This window comes from Cheilinus undulatus, linkage group 15, assembly GCF_018320785.1.
Source record: "Cheilinus undulatus linkage group 15, ASM1832078v1, whole genome shotgun sequence".
Lineage (NCBI taxonomy): Eukaryota > Metazoa > Chordata > Actinopteri > Labriformes > Labridae > Cheilinus > Cheilinus undulatus.
The window spans coordinates 33,974,436-33,992,354 of record NC_054879.1 but is presented as its reverse complement, the minus strand read 5'-3'; the positions used below and the strand labels follow the sequence as shown (position 1 = coordinate 33,992,354).

Here is a 17,919-nt window from a genome sequence, read left to right as displayed (position 1 = left end):
TTTTCTTAAAACATTAATTGCCTCTTTTAGTGATGTTAGCAACATGAGAGGGGGCCACGTGGCTACTAGTAATGTCAAAAAATGCCAGACTTTATATCTGAGCCATGACCTGTGCAAACAAGTCAGGATAGCTAAAATGAAGAAGAAATTGATGCATCTTTCTGGAGAGCCTTTGGCCCAAATGATAGCTTGTTAGCATTTTTTTCATCTCAGGGAGGAGGCAAATTTTAGACAGAAGGCTAGTGCTAAAGCTACTGATCCAACAAACCTTTGTTGATACAAATAAGCGACATCTGAGGAGGGCCTGCTCACAGGCTAAGCCATTTAAAATAAAGGAAAACAGCCCAAAAATAATGATAAAAGTATTTTCATGTGGGCTTTTGTCTTAAGTTTCACAGCAATCTTTATCAATCACTTTTACTTCACTTTGAAAATAATCTCAATGAAAAACTTGCGTATTTTAGATTAGGAAAATCATTAAAACACAATCGTATTCTTATGTGGCACAGTATTTCTCAACTGCTATTCCAGGGGGCAAGAATGAGCTTTAAATGCAACTAATTCCTTATGTACAACTTACTTGCAAAGCAAAAACTCCAAACATCTCCTGCTTTTCTCAATATTTTATTTACACTGTTAATATCTTTGGCTTTGAGACAATCAATTAGGCAGAACAAACTGTATAAACAAATTAGGGATGCACTGATCCAGTGCTCATAGTTTAACAGTAATAGATTCTAAGTAAAAAAGCAAAATGATGTTTTTTATTCATTCATTTATTAAGTCTATGTGAGTGGCCATTTCCCATAAAGAAGAAGCTGTGTGTTATACAGAGGTATTTCAGACAAGTAAACAAAAAGTTTCAAGGCTACTCCAGGTAACTGCACCGCTAGTACCTTTAATTTTATGCAGTATGTAAAGCAGTGTTTAACCCGATGTTTTGAATTAATTAAACATAAAAATAATGAGCCCAGTCTCTTCCACAGAGTAAGAAGTTAAGCTTATCAGTTAAACTTTGGTTTTAGTAAGAGCTTGTACTGGTTTCAGATTTGAAAGTCAGATATGTGCATCCCAAAACTTTACTTTTACTCTAGGCAGCATTTTAGCGTTGAACACTACGGCAAAGGCACCTCTTCGAACGTCATCTTCATGTAAGGAGGCTTCATTGGCAGATGCCAGTACTCAAAGTTGTAGTACAGATAGAAGTGCTTCTCCAAAACAATCTTTTCATAAGCCTCCAACAAGCTGATGGCTAAGTCAGTAAACGACTGATGTGGTCTGAATGGATGGTAGAATTTACGGATGTCCACCGCCAGATTCTTCAGAGCAGGCTGTCCGAATATGGTGCTGTCGTTGCCCAGGTAGGTGGGCTCTCCGCTGTACAGGTAGATCTTTGTGTAGTTCGTTTGTGATCTGCTGGACAATTTGGCTCCCAGTTCAGCCAGTTTCCTGTACGTACGGTGGACAAACTGAGAGCAGTCATAGGATTCAAACCACACAGTGGCGTTTGGACCGGGATCAGAGTGGACTGACCAGGTCTCATAGAAGATCCCTGTCTCGTTATCATCCTGCACCCACTGGGCCATGTCATTAAACTGATTGCCTAGAAAGAAAGAGAAGAATTAATAGCAGAATCTTTGCATACTTTTCTAAATAAGTTTGAATACAACACAGTAATGGATTCTAGAGAGAGTCACTGTGTAAAATACGCTGTCATAAAGTTTATCTTGCTCATGTTATTGTATTTGATCTTAGGGCAATTTGCTCTTCACAGATTTCTGAAACTAAGGCTGTAAAATTATCAGTACTTGATACTTTTGACCCAGAGCCTTCTTGCTGTGAGGTAACCATGCTTACCACTGCTTCACTTTGCATCTTGCTTTTTAATGATGTTAGATAAAAGAGAATACATTCTGTAACAAATTCACTCATGGTGCATTTCTATTCTGGGGCTGAACAAAGATATCAGACCCCTCATTTAGATCATACCTGTGATTTCTGCTATTTTCTCCAAGGTGCCATTTTGTGACCAGTGTGAGTCATCAATGCCTTCGTAGAAGCAGGCGGCTCCTTGGTTGCACCAGAAAGGTGCATAAACCTCCGGCCTGATGTGAGGGAAGGTGCAGTTACCCAGCTGGAAGAGCTCATACCACTCCATGGTGTAGTTTGTCCCTGTTTCTGCACTGCGGAAGCCAATGGCATCATGCATGATATGCTGAAAAGCAAAAGGAACCATTGTAAACATGTCTCTCTTATTTTGGAAACAGAAAAATGGTGTACAGCTGTGTTTCTATGACTAAAGAAGCCTGGTGTATTTTTGTTTAGACAGCCCTGCACCTGTCTCCAGTGTAACCAGAATACCATCTTTAGTAACACAGCAGTATCTTCTCCATTTCATATTATTTAAAGTCTGTGTAAGGCAACAAAAATATGTATAAAAGATGAGAGTGTTTTTGACTGTCAGATCAAATTTTAGTGATAAAAAAGCTAGAGTAAAGTTACAAATCTGGGATTTACAAATCTGGGATGTTGCAGACGTGGCAGTTAAATGTGCCAAAACCGTGCTCATGTCTCTAAACCATCAGGATCTGCTACGACCTAGCAATTGAGGGTTCATTTTTCAATCCAGCAAACAACGTGCACCATTACTTTTTATTTCAGTCTGCTTCCTGTGATAATGGGTATTTTGATTGCGGTTTTGAGATCTGGAGAAACTAACCCATTAGTGTTCATTCAAATTGATCAAAACATGGATGTAGTGTATAGAGTAGTAGTGTTCTGGACAGTGGATCCTGCAGTAGGTGGAACTACTCTTGAAATACACTGCAGAAGAAAAGAACTCATTTCTGCATGCATTATGGTCGATTATACATATCTTAGGGCTAGTGAAGAGAAAGAAAACAGATTAGGATTAAATCTGCAGAATTTGAGTGTTAAAAAACCTTTTCTACATCTATGAACTCTTGAAAGAGTTCTAGAAAAAAAACCTTGATCCAGAGATATCATCATCTATGCATTAAATGGGTTTCCACTGAAAAGCACAAAAAAAGAAACTTAAGTGATATTTGATTTCCTCTGGAATTTGAAGCATGTCTAGTCTGATTTTTTATGTGTAAATTTAAAATGCACATTAAAACTGCTGGATGTAAATGTTTCATGCAAACCAGAGCTCTGATCTTGAGACAATAAGATAAATTAGTCAAGATCTTGAGAAATTTTCTGGTTAAAAAGGAAACACACCAAGAGAACAATAAAATGTAGGGTTATATGTCCACTTAGGGCTTCCATACAATCTTTATGTAGTAATTCAGTTGTAAATTCATTTGGAAACCGTGAGGGAAAACAACAGAAATCAAAAACTGCAACATCAAATCTCTTCAAATTAGTCAATAAAACATATCATAACAAAATATCTGTGATGCATAAAGAAAAAAGGTCATAAAAAAAACTGGATTTCATTATGAAGATGTAGATAAAAATATAAAAATAACAGTGATATTTTCCATTGTTTTGCAAAGGGAATTCATCCACTGACCAATTTCCCCAGCAAATCTCCATACTTGAACTCCCATACTGGTGTCTGCAGTCGATAAACTGAGATGGTATCGCTGTCCCTCATGTAGGGAATCCGTCCATCTGGATCCCCGGTGGGACAGAATGGGTAGAGAGCCTCACAGTAAGAGTCTGCTTCAGGTCGATGATCAAACCGCCTGATAATGGGAGGAGAAATTCACATAGTACCATTTTTAAAACACCTTACTGAGATATCTAAAATAAAGTCTTCAAATGTATACATTCGAGGAAAATACAGAGCCATACCTGCCTCTGGTGAACAAGTAATAAGAGGCAGAATATCTAATAACTATTACAATTTATACAATGTTATAGATTGTATAAACTAAAATATTTAATTATTTACTTATCATAAATTATCTTTATGAAATATAATATTTATAGCTGGAATTCTCAGGCAAGGTAGAAGTTTCAAAAAATTGTTTGTTATATAGGTAAAATAGTAAAAGGTACTCAAAACAGCAAGTTGCTGCATAATTAAAAGCTTCCATAGTCATGTGAACATACCAGTGTTACGGTTTAATGAGTTACCATGTTAACAGGCGACGTACAGTCGTCTGCAGTTGTCGTAGTTACAGAAACGTTTATATCACGTCGAATTCAACTTTATTTTGCATATTTTAAATAAAAAAAACACATTAGATAAGTACTGTTGTAAAACGTTTAAAAGTACCCATCCATTTGAACACTTCACGCCTTAATTGCCTGTTGTAACAACAACTATCTCAGATGTATTCAGTTGAAAGTCAACAGTCAACACAGTCACCATTTAACCCAAAACACCTTCATAATTTGGTGAATTAGTTTCAGCTGCGTTAAATGGTCAATTTTTATGATATGCTGAGTGTGCACGCATGTAAATTATCAGGACTGTACATGTCAAATAAGCAGCTGAGGAAAGGCTAAACATACTGTGTTGGTTGAAGCACAATTTTAGACAAAATTGTAAACAATATTCGTATTCTAGCGTCATAAGACTCATCGGGGGTTAAAGTTTAAACTCCCAAACGCTCATGTCCCACACACTCAGCGCTGACACTTTATTTTCTAGCTGTCACATGACTCAACTTTAGACAACATATGAAGAGAGGAGGCTCCACTGTTTTCTTACCTGTAAGGTACAGGCCATTTCTGCCGTCCATTACTCCTGAACTCAGCGACAACATGAAGCAGCAGGAGCAGGGTAAGGCAGATGACAGCCTCTGTATAAATCATGTCGATACGATAACAAACAACAGAAAATTGGCAGGAGTTACGTTGTTGACCATCTCTCCATGAGCGATCCTCCCCTTCTGCACTCACTTCCTCATCAGGATCACATGGTTTTGTTTACGAAATCACATGACAAGAGGAAGCGCGCGAGAAGAAGTAACTAACCGAACTGTAAAAATGTGGTTGTTTCATTAAATAGAAAAAAAGTTTTTCTTTCATTAATGGTAAAATAAGATTATAATTTAAAGTGGATTTTTAACCAGAAATAACGGGCGAATTAAATGATAAATGATTGCAGAAAAATGTATTCATTTTTAAATTTAAAAATAGAATTAGCAAGAAAACGATGAACAAAATTAATTTTAGAAGTATTAATGAATAAATCTGGATCCAAACTTTGCAGAAGTCAATAAAGCTGAATGAGATGGTGATGAGATATCACATGGGAAATCAGGCATACAGTTACATATACTGTAATAATTCAGATCAGTTTCCCTGGTAGGAAATATTCTTAAGACCACATTTATATTGTTTTAAATATTCTTTTTGAAATATCTTGTATGAGAAATGATACTGATACCGATGAGGAGTACCATACACGATCAGATTCTGCCCAGTTTATTCACTAGAGGGCGCTAGAGTACTGGGCAACCTGAATTGAACCCACCGTTTGGAGCAGAGAAGAAGAAATAGAGGGAAAGGGGGCGTCCTCTCCACTGACAGTCCGCCATGCTCACCCTGCTGCACCACTGTGGCCGAAACTTGCTGACTTTGAGGACGGTTCAGACAGTAAATAAAAGTTTCTACACGACACAGATGGGTAAGCGCGTGGCCGTGGTGTTGGCGGGCTGTGGAGTTTATGATGGCAGTGAAATCCACGAGGCCTCGGCTGTTTTGGTGCACCTGAGCAGAGGAGGAGCGACTGTAAGTTTAAGCTCTGGTCTGATAAGTGCTGATCTGATACTGTGTACTGTGTAGTTTTGTTGCAGAAAGACTTGTGTTTTGAACGTTACACCCTAAAACTCATTTTATGAGCTCTTAACGTGCCTGTAAAACTGATTAAGCACAGCCTCCATTTATAGTTGTTCTTACTGAGTGACTGCAAAGTTTGGCGCTGCAGGCCAGGGGCGAACCCAGTCTGTCCGTGCAGAGCTAAAACAAAAAGGGCACCATCTTGCAAAATTCATGACTCATTTGTGATGACGCTATTCCAAACTCTCATTTGAAACATAAATTTACAACTATAAGTTTCTTCTTTTTCTTTTTACCCCAACCATACTTTTGCTCATTTTTGGAGTCTAAATAACAAAGTAGGCTCAAAAAAGTTATGTCAGCTATGAAAGTATTCTAACAGAATTTACATTTCATATTGCACTGAGAAATGTGTGTTCCAAGTCTTGTATTGATTGTTTGATTTAGCATATTAAATAATTATGGTTAATAACCTCAGAACACCACAATTTTTTCAGATTTTCATTTGTTAAAAATTTTGAGGGGATTTTACTTCCACTTCACAATTATGCACCACTTTGTGTCCGTCTATCACGCAAGATCCCGATAAAATATATCAATGCTTGTTGTTGTAACGTGAAGAAATATGGAGAAGTTCAAGGGGTATGAATACTTTTGCAAGCCACTGTATAGTCATACCAAATTATTTTCCTGCAGTTACAGTCATGATATTTTTGATTCACCAGAAATTACTCATTTACTTTTAGAACGAACATTTTTTTTTGTGAACAGGGAGTTCAGTGTCCCTAGTTTGACAATACATATTGCAATACAAAAGCAAAACAAAGCAATTTCACGAGAAAATCTCTTAGCTTAAATTTTCCCTTAACTGGGTTACTCACAGGCAACCAAACATGAACTCCTGGAAAAAGAAAATGCTGTCACATTAACTAGGGATCATTTAAATTCAGTGAGCCATTTTGTACATGCACTCCAACATGTTTATTTATATGTAAAATAACTTATGCTTTAAATTAGAAACTAGAAAACTTAATAATAATGCAGCATTATTACTAGTTGCCAAGCACTTCACTTCATAACAGTTAAGTTTTGATCTCTTCTTTCTCCACTGCAGGTAAACATGTTTGCTCCCAACATGGATCAGATGCACGTTATAAATCACCTGAAAGGAGAACCAGCTGAGGAGAAGAGAAACGTGTTGGTGGAGAGTGCGAGACTGGCTCGTGGAAACATCCAAGATCTGTCTAAACTCAGTGTCACAGACCATGACGCCATTATTTTCCCAGGTTTGGTCACAAAACACATTCTACTGTAAGCACTTTCTGTTTAATTCTTCATATCACAATAGCCCTTTTTTAGCACAATATTTGGTCCACTTAGAAGGATAACCCTTTGGACCAAAATTTGTGGCTGTTCTTTGGTCAATATTACAGTAAAGCAATTTACTCCTTTAAACACTTGGCTTCTGTATTTCTTTTCGATCAAATATGCCTTTGTCTATGGGATAATATTATAAATTAGTCTCATTTTTATTTGTGCCCTAGGTGGTTTTGGTGCAGCAAAGAACCTCTGCACCTGGGCTGTTCAGGGAAAGGACTGCTCTGTAAATGATGAGGTTAAGGCCACCCTGCAGGCGTTCCACGGTGCAGGTAAACCTATCGGCCTCTGCTGCATCTCCCCTGTTCTGGCTGCCAAAGTGTTTCCTGGCTGTGAGGTCACTGTTGGCATTGAGAAGGATGACAAGTGAGTCTAATTCTATTGAATACCACAGACCTGTGATTTCATTCATTGTTTCTGCTTACAAGCTTAGTAAAGTAACTATATATACTTAAATAATGCAGCTTATGACAGAAGGAGGGGTCTGAATTATGATAGAGAACTTCAAGTGTTGTCACTTGAGTCAAACTCAGGTGGGACTGATGACTGTGCAGAAAAAACAGAGGATGAATCTACCAGGTCAAAAAATATTGGACCACAACCGGTAATAAAACTGCTCCTCAGTCACTTATTCAAATACTTCCAAGCCCCTGATAATAGAGGTTATCTGAATAAAATGGCTTTAATTCCTAAATTGTAAATGCCATATTTTTGTGAACCCCTTAAATTCGAGCTGAGAGCCTACACTTCAAGAACTTTTTTTTTTTTTTCGAATCCATTGTGATGGTAAATACAGTCCCTATAAAAGTATTCACCCCCTGGATGTTTTACCCTTTATTATCAGTTGATGGTCAATATAATTTAGCTTTTTTGATGACTTTTTTTTTTTTTAACCCCAAAACTCTTTAATGTCGAAGTGAAAACAGATTTCTGAAAAGTAATTACAATTAAATACAAATATGTGAGATGAAATAAGTGTGGGCATAAATATTCACCCCCCTTTACCGTTGACCTAATTCAACACAGGTGCTCACAATCTCACAGTTAGTGAAATGGGGATCACCTGAGCACAGTGAATGATTCTCAAGTGACTGTAGGTCAAAGACATCTGTGTCTGGAAGGTCCAGTCACTGGTTAATCAGTATTCCTGGCTACCATTACACCATGAAGGCAAGGCAAGTTTATTTGTATAGCACATTTCAGAAACAAGTTAATTCAAAGTGCTTCACACTCATTAAAATACAATGACAGAGGGAAAAAACACAACAGAAAAGTTTTAAAAGAAAAAAAAATTAAGTGATTAAAAACAGCAAATAAAACCCACAAAAGATAAAAACAAAGATATGAAAAAAAAAAAAAATTGCAGTGACAAAAGAACACTCCAAACAACTCTGAGAAAAGGTTAACAAAAAGTATAAGTCAGGGGATTGATACAAAAAGTTTCCAAGGCACTGGACATCCCCCAGGGTTCAGTTAAATCCAAGAAGAAATGGAAGGAATATGGCATGTTTGTAAATCTGTCTAGATCAGGCTGTCCTCAGAAACTCTGCATACACCAACTGTTGCTGGTTCTTTACCAGAAAAGCTTTATTGGAGAGCAGCAAAGAAGAGCTTCTGTTGAAGAAAACTCAGATTAAATCTTGACTAGAATTTGCCAAAAGGCATAAGTGAGACTCCATGGTCAGGAGGAAGAAAGGTCTTTGGTCTGATTAGACTGAAATGGTGCATTTTGGTCTTCAAACAAGACACTATGTTTGGCAGATACCGAACTCTGCAAACACACCATCCCCACTGTAAAGCACAGTGTAGCAGCTTCATGCTGTGGGGATGCTTCTAAGCTGCCAGTCCTGAAAGTCTTGTAAAGGTAGAAGGTAAAATGAATGCAGCAAAATATAGGAAAATCCTGGAGGTAAAGCGTATTCAGTCTGCAAGAGAATTACGGCGTTGAAGATTTTTTTTCCAGCAAGACAGTGACCCGAAGCATACAGCAAAAGCTACACAGAAATGGTTTAAAGATGCGGTCAATGTTCTGAAGTGGCTGTGTCTAAGACCAGACCTCAGTATAATGGAGAATTTCTGGCTGGACTTCAAAAGGGCTGTTCATGCAAGATCCTTGTGCATCCTGATAAGAGCTTGAGCAGTTTTGCAAAGACGAGTGGACTAAAATTGCAGTGTCCAGATTTTGCAAGCCTGATTGAGACATATCTACACAGACTCAGTGCTTTGATTGCAGCCAAAGGTGCCTCTACTTAATACTGACTTGAAGGGGGTGAATGTGTATGCAGTCACTTATTTTACCTTCCAGATTTTATTTAATTGACATTACTTTGTAGAAATTGGTTTTAACTTTGACATTTAAGAGCTTTAAAAAAATCTTTTTACAGCAGCCTAACACTAATGCTCTTATTTCTCTCAGGTACCCTGACACTGCTGGCACAGCAGAGGCCATCAACCAGCTGGGCTGCAAACATGTCAGTAAGAGTGTCACAGAGAGCCATGTGGATGGGAAGAACAAGCTGGTCACCACCTCTGCTTTCATGTGCAATGCTCCCATACATGAGATCTTTGATGGAATTGGAGCAATGGTGAAGGATGTGCTGAAACTGGCTTGAATGAAGTAGGAAATAACATCTGGTGCTGTTATTTTAGAACATTTAATAGCAGCTTCCTGCTATGCTGAGATATTTATAGAATTATGCATTAAAATACTGATTGAAAGCACTTCCAGATACTCTCTAAATATATTTGTAGTAGTAATGTGTGCTACTTCACTTCACAAATTCTGTTTTATTCAGCCTAAGTGGATTGTATTCTGCTGCATTGGATCAAGATAAAATAATTAAGTTCAGAAAATCAAGAGCAACTTGAACAAAAATTGCAATAAAATGAAAAAACATCGCTTTTTGAGTTGACTTTATTTTATTTCTTGCACCATGGAAAAAGAGATAAGTGTCAAATATTTACATTGCAATTTGCTTATACATGAAAGAAAAAGTTACACCACATACAAGTACAGTAAAATCACAGGCTCCTGGTCCTGCAAAACTGCTGATGCTCACTGCTGGTCATTCTCAGATATGAACTCAAAATTGAGCTTTCTCTTACTCGCTCTATGTTCCCAATCACATCAATCACTCCCTCCACTCCCTCTGTGCACAACACTGAAGAAGCATTAACACTGAATTTCTCCACCAGGTCTTTCTCACTCAGTGGCTTCCTCCAGTGGCCATAGAAGGTATCACACCTGGCCTCATACCTCTGCCCCTGATCTGTTTCTATCTGAACCTCACAATACATCTTATCAAAGCTGGGTTGGTTGTCTTCAGGGGTCTCCACCTTGACTTTAGACAGGAGCTCCTTCAGGGCAGGTCTGTTGATCTTAGCTTCGCTGTAAGACGACACTGCCACTTCGTTATCCAGCAGAGCGGAGCCGCAGTTAAATTGGAATGAGTGCCTGGCTTGGTGCTCTGTTGTAGGCAAGGGGCAGTCGATGTACTTTGATGGAGGCACTTTCAGAGTGATGTGGCTGATTCTGTGGAGGTCAAAGTTCCCCTCAGTGTCTTCAAGCTTTGCACGGGCTGCCAGAGCTGCATCCACGACCCAGTGCATCCCCAGATGAGCCGGGATGCGCTTGACGGCAACGTTCTGATTTTCAAGCATCCATTTAAAGTCAGCAGAGGCAGGATGTGGCATTGCTGATGGGCTGTAGTCTTTGTAATAAACCCCAAACCCGCAGTTCTTATCCAGGATCTCTGGGTTCCCCTCCAGTCCCAGCTGGGCCAGCTGAGCCGCCTCCAGGCCTCTCCGAGCAGCGTTTCCTATGTGGAGAGGTTTGGTTTGTGTGGCGGCGTTGGCTAAAGGAGCCCCAGCAGAGGAAGCTGCGATGGCCAAAGCGTGAGAACACTGAGCAGGGGACAGAGCCAGGAGCTTCGCTGAGGCCGCAGCACTGCCCATAACACCGACAACGCTGGGAGGATGGAATCTGAGAGAAGAATGATAACAATTAGGATCTACTCCAGTAAAAAACATTTATGCATCTACTTCCTGCTGACTCTTTTACTGTAATGCTCTTTACTCTTGCACCAGCAAGCATAACATCCAAAGGCTGCAATTAATTCAAACTGCAGTTGCCAGGCCTTCACAGCAAAACAAGAGAAGAGACCATATTACACCTGTCCTTGCTCCCCTTCACTGGCTTCTGCGGGCTTTATTTTATTGCTTGTTTGGAAAGCCTTAAATGGCTTGTCCTCATACTATAACTGTGATTTGCTAACGTTCACTAGCCTACTATTGGTCTCTAAATCTCGAATGGTCACAGAAGGTGACCGAGCCTCTGTGGAACTTCCTGCCTGTAAATCTCACACAAGCGAACTCGGCGTCCCTTATTTTAGATTTGTTTTTGGCCTGTTATGCCTTAATCCAGGCAGCGGATAAAGTCTGAAACTAGTGAAAGAGAGTGGGGGATGGCATGCAAGACAGGAGCAAAAGGAAACCAGTCTCTCCAAGGAATGCATGGACACAACCACTAGGTCACCAGCCCTCAAAGTGTCCTCTTTTAATCAATTTTTAGTTGGCTCTTTCCGAAATACTGGCATTCTCATGTCCTTCATATTGTTAGCCTACTAGCATAACTGGCTAAGTAATTTCTTGGCCAAACTGTGATATCTGCCCAACTCTACTCTCCTAACCTTGCTAATTCATTGTGCCTTATCCTCGGCCAATCAGAGTGCTTCTGAAAGTCCATAATCAATATATGCCAAAGTCATCTATTAATTATTATTTATTAAGTTACTTTTTTGTTATGTAGTCCTTTTTTCTAGCTTTTCTTTCTTAAGAAACTTGTTCACACATCTGGTAGAACCTACTGTTACAGTATGAACTAGAATAGCACTCGGAGAGCGCAGACCTCCGCCATTAGCCCTATCTCCCAATAGTAAAGAACCCTTTAAAAAAAATTCCTGGATCCAGACAGTGATTCGGATCACTCCCAAAATCTAATCAGTTCTTCCTTAGTCAAAATCCGTCCATGACTTTTTGAGTTATGTTGCTAACAAACAAACAAACTAACAAACCCTGCCGATCACATAACCTCCTTGGCGGAGGTCATAAAAAAAGTCCTTTGTCTTTGCCAAAATATGTTTTTTCTTTTTTTCTGAAAACCTTTAAATATGACTTAGGCAATTCTTCTACGAGGATAACAATAAGTTCTTTATGCCTGCATTATGTGAAATCAACATCAACTTCCCAAAAAGTAGGAAAACCTTGTGAAGTTCCTCATCCATTTTTCAGCTATAAAACGACAACAATCATCATTCACATTAACAGAAACAAGGTATATTAATACGTATTGCCAAAAAGCTATTTAGAAAATGCATCCACTTCTTAAAATGCCAGTGCAAAAATGCAAAGAGCAATCATAGCCAAGAGCCTTTATGAATGTTTGGGTTTTGTTTCAGTAGGTACAGATTCATTGGTTTAACATTGGTATTGATCACAATCAGCCCAGTGTATAAACTAGTGTTAATTTTGGCAGCTTTATAAATAAAGTCATTTTCACTTGTACAAGGTTTGGTCTAGTTTAAGTTGACGAAAACACCAAAAGTCTAGTTTTAGTCATTAAGTCCTTACATCTTTGTCTTTACTTTCAGTTAAGGTTATTTATTTATTTTAACTAATTTGATTAGTTACATTGCAGCATTAATAGGAAATTAGAAACAAATATTAATGCATTATCTATAAAATATTACCAATACTTGTGATGTTACTTGTTTAATGTTCAGCAGTCTGGCGCTAACATTTCAGTCTTGCCTTCTCATTGTTGAAAATTAAACGTACTTTCCATCAGAGTTTTTATCAACAAAGATCTATTTTTAGCTAGTCTTAGTCTAGTCTTCCTCATGAAAAGGTAGTTGGCTAACATATTAAGCCACTGATTAAGTTCACGAAATTAGTACTGTTACATAAATTGGCCATTAATGTTTATCTGTTGTGTCAAATCAATTTTAAACTGGCATCTGATATATCTAGCTGCTGAATCCAATTAGAGATGATTTACAGGGCAGAGAAGGTGACGCTGATCTAATTTTATAGTCAAATGGGAGAGAAAATGTAACATACTAGGAATGTAACATCAAAAGAAGTATTAAAAACAGGAAAAAAAACACATCCAGTATCAACATTGGTATCAGCTAAATTGTTACTTCAAACATTAATATCAGCCCTAAATTTAACAAGTGCTTTTTTTAGCTTTATTTAATTGTTTTTTACTTTATTAATTACAAATTACAAATAAAGTTTATTGTCATCACATTAATATTATTATTGATTCTAGTAACTCAAATGTGAGTGTTTGAATTTTTGTGTTTCTCCTGTGATTTAAAATGGATTTTGTCAATTTAAGGATTGTTAATGGGTAAATGCATAGGGAGAAAAAAGGCACAATGGCCTAAGTAGAAATAAGACACTGAAAATTAACTATTATTCAAACTTATCAGGATTTAGTTGCCGTACAAATATCATAGGATTTTTTAAACTGGTGATTTTGCTGTATATTGACATTATATAAACCAACTGGTTTACTGAAAATGTTAAAATAGTTAAAAAATGTTTTCCTGTAGTTTTCCTCTTGAATATATTTTTACTGTTGGAGAACTTTAAAAGAAAAAGTTTTTGTGAAAATGGTTAACAACATTACGTATAAAAGGAGACAGAGTGTCCGTAGAAATAGGGTAAAACATAAACATGCACCAGAGTGGCTACCACAAATATACAGCCAACTTTGACCACTAGAGGTCAGTGTTGAACTGTTTGTTACTTGGGTAATTAATACTGGGTTATTTCTAGTGTATGGTCTAGAATTAGGGCCAAATTTCCCAAATAAATGGTTTAGAGCTTGTATCATAAAAGACTCACCTTTCAGGGATGTTGTAGGCCTCTTTGGAGAACCTCATGAGTCTGCCCTGAACCTCGATGCCCACATTGAAGGCCAGCAGCAGGTCCAGACCAGAGGGCTGGCAGGGCATGGTCTCTGTCAGGGCAAGCAGGGCTGGTAACACGGCTCCTGAGGGATGAGTAGCAGGGTGCCAAGTGTCATCAAAGTCCATGGAGTGAACCTGTAGCAGAAATAATGAGCGATGTAAACAACAGGAGTATATAAAATAAATATTTCCTTATTATGATTTATCATTTTTTTGCTTGAGCTTACCGCGATGCCATTAACAAACGCAGCAAAGTGAGGAGGAAGAGAGATCTCCGATTTACCCCAAACACTGCTCCTCTCGTCAGACGTGAAAGACTGTAGATCATAAATACAGAAGTGTGTAATAAATGTTGATGTAGCTGGTGGGATTCTTGACAAAAGTCATATGAACACAGTAAAACAAAGGATTACATCAGCTTATTGTCAAGAAGCAGATCTATGATTTAAACATGTTAAAGAAAAAAACAGATCACAATATTGCTTCATACTAATGGAGCATTTTCTTTGCTGTAAGGAAAGTATGACGAACAGAAAGGTAAAAGGAAAGTCACAATTTACAGTTGAAATGCCTTTATTTAATGAGGACACATAAACAAGCAGTAAAAAATGCTGAAAAGTTCTGGCCACATAGGGCATGGGTGGGACATTAGCATGTCCTAAAGAAGACCCTGTGTGCTTGAGACTGGCTCATCTGTGTGGTAACATTTTATAAAAGAGTACACGTTGCTTCCTTGAGTTTACAATAATCAGTACTTTGGTATTTTAGTTTGACACAAACAACCTCCATAAGACAATATAGGGGGGATTTGATTACAAATGGGTACATACTCATTCGACTATTCCACTATTTAGGCGAAGTATAGGGAAGTGATTCTCAGCCAACAGACCAGACACAGAGTAATAGCTGGACTTCCTCACCTTGTTCCCATCTTACACAATACAAGAAATACATTCATTTGAAACATAAAGGAAACATAGAAAATCCCATATTATGTACTGTTACATATTTGGAGATGGGAACAGTGATGAAGCCAGACTATTTCAGACTGGGGTGGCCTGGCTGTGGCAGTGACTAATGCAGGGGCCTGAAGTATGTGCAAGAGTGAATGACATTTATTTACCCTGTCTGACTGACTTAACATAACTAATTAAACAACTTACACTGAAATATGCAACACATGTTTTAACTTTTAAAAGTAACAGATCAAAGTGACAACATACATTCTAAGTCCTCTTGGCTGCATTTTAATGAATTAAATGCACAGTATTTATATTCTGCCACCAAGTGGCTCAAAGTCAAAACAGTAACCAAAGATGACAAGTAGAGACCAGTGCCCACTGAAAACAGCATCACAGTGTGATTACTAAAAAGTTAACCAACATTTTAGTTTCACTGAGGATTTTCAAATAATGAGGGAGAAAAGCTGTTACTAGTGACCTTCCTGGTTAATGCTTAGAGCTACTTGCAAAGCATCCTGGAAAAACAAACGCGAACTAGGCAACAATGCATGGGGGGTTGGGGGTGAAGTTCTGTGTTATGGGCACGAACTTAGGTGAATGAACTTGCAACTGATGACACAGAATAATTGTGGTATATCACAAGACAATTTCATAAGACATGAATGAGATACAGCAACAGAAGGGCAGTTTTCTGCCCTTTGCTTTTATGCTGTTTTTATCATTTTACTTCAGCGTATTCATCCCCCACGCATGGCCAGTCTATGAAAATGTTATCTTTCATAAAACAGTCCATGGCATGAAAAAGGTTTGGGAATGCTGACATACAAGAGCATCTAAAAAAAATCAGAATATCATGTAAAAGTTTTTCTTTTAAGAGACATGCTTCAAAAAGTTAAACTTTAATACATATTAGATTTATCTAATATCAAGTGAAACATTTTAAGACTTTTTTGTTTTAATCTTGAATGTTACAGCTTATAGCTCACAACAGTCAAAAATCCACTTAATCAAATTATTAGAATATCGCAAAACATCAGTCAAAAAAATGATTTATCATAAAGAAATGTCAACCTCCTGAAAGGTTATGCTCATTCATACACCCAGTGCTTGGTTGGAGCTTCTTTTGCAAAAATTACTTCATCAATGTCCAATGGCATGGAGCTAATCACTCTATGGCACTGCTGGGGTGTTATGAAGTTGTCATTTTTTAATCCACTCTAAACATTTAAGTCTTCATATTTTTGCTTTAAAAAGAAGATTTGTCAGAGTCCAAAATCCCAGCAACTAACCAAAGCAAATTTTCCTCTCTAAAAAAAATAACAAGCAGCCAGCAACACATCTTCAAAAACCCCATTAAAGTTAAACAAGTCTTGTCTTGTTTATGGAATGCCAGAATGTGAGCTGAATGCAGCAAGTGTATCACCTTTCATCAAATGAGAATGGTCAGAGGAACTTTAACAGCAGTTCTATGTATTATTTAAGACTTTAACTGTTGGATTATTCTAATAAAGTATTCTTTAAGATCAACTGATATTTATATTTAGTCTAATGAAGGAGATAAAAAAGACTAAAAAGAAAGTTTTAGTCATTTTCTGCAATTTTCCTAATTACATTAATGTTTTTTCTTATCAAAACTCTTTATTGATTCATGGCACTCTAACATTAAAAACTTACCATTAAAGCAATCGAAACTAGGTGTAATGGTTATGAATACGATGGTAAAACTATTGTATTCCTCTTTAATTGTTTAGATTTCTTTGTATTTTTGTCTTTTCAGAACTATTTTTAAAGGTATTATAAGCCTGGGAAAAGATAACCATACCTGGCTGTACTTGAGAGCCGTGTTGAACACAGCTGTCCTGGTCCCTAACAGCCCGACGCCCAGAGTGTCCAGCATCATCCTTTTGCTCCTGTGAATCACCACGTCTGTCAGATGAGAGGTGGTGAGTGAGTGGACGGCAGCTCCGAAGCTCTCTGTGATACCCTGCAAAAATGAAACACAGCTCATCAGTTTAAAATATGTACACACAATAAGAAATACTCTGCTACTGTTTGTTTTAAAACTTTGGAATACTCTCCTCCAAGAGTCTTAAACTGGATCATATCCAGGAAAAAAGTAAGAATCTATTATTTAATATAAAATGCTGGCATGAAAAAAGGCAGGGATACCTTACGCAGCATCGTTAAAGCTCAGCAAAGTCTCCAAATAACAAAACATCCCAGCTCAGATGTCTTTTATAGGTATCACCAATGTCTGTAGGCTGTCCCACAAAATTTCCAGTGTGGCCAAAAAGGCTTTGTGATGAGAAGTAGGAACTTTCACTATGACTGGACCCTACCTAGATTTTTTTGTTCCTAATCTTTCCGACGCCAGCACGTCTATTTTTTCATGTAAACAAACCATTGCAAGGCAAGTTAAGCAGCACATAACCAAAACATTGAGATCCTTTGCTGCTTGTCTTTGAATTTCTTTCACTTCCAGTTTCTTTATGAGAAACCTTGGATATCTGGAGTCACAAACCAAACACTCATTTTCAATCACATGTCAAATGTGTGAGAAGAAACACCCTCTCTGACCTCAGCAGGGAGTTTACAAGCTTGTGATTATTCTGCATCAGCAGCTTGTTGGAAAAGGCAAATCTGAAGACATTTAGCATGTCTTTTTAACAGTGATGAAAAAACACTGGAAATTTGAGGTTTCTAACTGTCAGTACTGGACAGATCATTGACATATATGAACTACTGATAGTGTTTAATACAATTTTATCTAATATAAAGTTTTCCATTGTGACTGTAATCATTGCTTACTATACGGTCGAAACTGCCTGCAGCACAGGTGGCTGAGT

General features: G+C 37.8%; 3 protein-coding genes across 7 annotated transcripts in view; 1 reads left to right on the top strand and 2 right to left on the bottom strand.

The window, feature by feature from the left end:
* Positions 1-596: 596 nt before the first annotated feature.
* On the bottom strand, positions 597-4,874 carry cln5 (CLN5 intracellular trafficking protein). Its single transcript, XM_041806340.1, has 4 exons — positions 4,685-4,874; positions 3,536-3,710; positions 1,990-2,215; positions 597-1,603 (listed from the first exon to the last, which is right to left on the bottom strand). Exons 1-4 carry the CDS (start codon positions 4,786-4,788, stop codon positions 1,116-1,118), a joined length of 993 nt encoding a protein of 330 aa, XP_041662274.1. The 5' UTR covers positions 4,789-4,874; the 3' UTR covers positions 597-1,115.
* A 599-nt stretch (positions 4,875-5,473) lies between these two features.
* Positions 5,474-10,032, top strand: zgc:162944 (uncharacterized protein LOC569993 homolog). Its single transcript, XM_041806857.1, has 4 exons — positions 5,474-5,709; positions 6,872-7,043; positions 7,302-7,500; positions 9,551-10,032. Exons 1-4 carry the CDS (start codon positions 5,515-5,517, stop codon positions 9,744-9,746), a joined length of 762 nt encoding a protein of 253 aa, XP_041662791.1. The 5' UTR covers positions 5,474-5,514; the 3' UTR covers positions 9,747-10,032.
* The window catches only part of acod1 (aconitate decarboxylase 1), a 40,059-nt gene continuing 32,170 nt past the window's right edge, over positions 10,031-17,919 (bottom strand). For 4 of the 5 annotated variants that reach the window (XM_041806853.1, XM_041806851.1, XM_041806855.1 and 1 more), the window contains 4 exons: positions 16,896-17,057; positions 14,339-14,428; positions 14,047-14,246; positions 10,031-11,116 (listed from right to left, as the gene is read on the bottom strand). In XM_041806853.1, coding sequence (XP_041662787.1) covers positions 10,156-11,116; positions 14,047-14,246; positions 14,339-14,428; positions 16,896-17,057 — 1,413 coding nt within the window. In that variant the 3' untranslated portion in view covers positions 10,031-10,155. Of the gene's footprint in view, positions 11,117-14,046; positions 14,247-14,338; positions 14,429-16,895; positions 17,058-17,242; positions 17,395-17,919 lie in introns of those variants that run through there. The other variant, XM_041806854.1, reaches the window with a different exon arrangement.

What these genes read in the sequence shown, in the direction of transcription:
- cln5 (XM_041806340.1), bottom strand. Translation starts at nt 4,788, where the DNA reads ATGATTTATACAGAGGCTGTCATCTGCCTTACCCTGCTCCTGCTGCTT. An exon ending in AAATGGCCTGTACCTTACAG is followed by an intron (nt 3,711 to 4,684) that starts GTAAGAAAACAG and finishes TCCCATTATCAG; the next exon opens with GCGGTTTGATCATCGACCTG. An exon ending in GAGATTTGCTGGGGAAATTG is followed by an intron (nt 2,216 to 3,535) that starts GTCAGTGGATGA and finishes TTTGCTTTTCAG; the next exon opens with CATATCATGCATGATGCCAT.
- zgc:162944 (XM_041806857.1), top strand. Translation starts at nt 5,515, where the DNA reads ATGCTCACCCTGCTGCACCACTGTGGCCGAAACTTGCTGACTTTGAGG. An exon ending in TGAGCAGAGGAGGAGCGACT is followed by an intron (nt 5,710 to 6,871) that starts GTAAGTTTAAGC and finishes TCTCCACTGCAG; the next exon opens with GTAAACATGTTTGCTCCCAA. An exon ending in GGCATTGAGAAGGATGACAA is followed by an intron (nt 7,501 to 9,550) that starts GTGAGTCTAATT and finishes TATTTCTCTCAG; the next exon opens with GTACCCTGACACTGCTGGCA.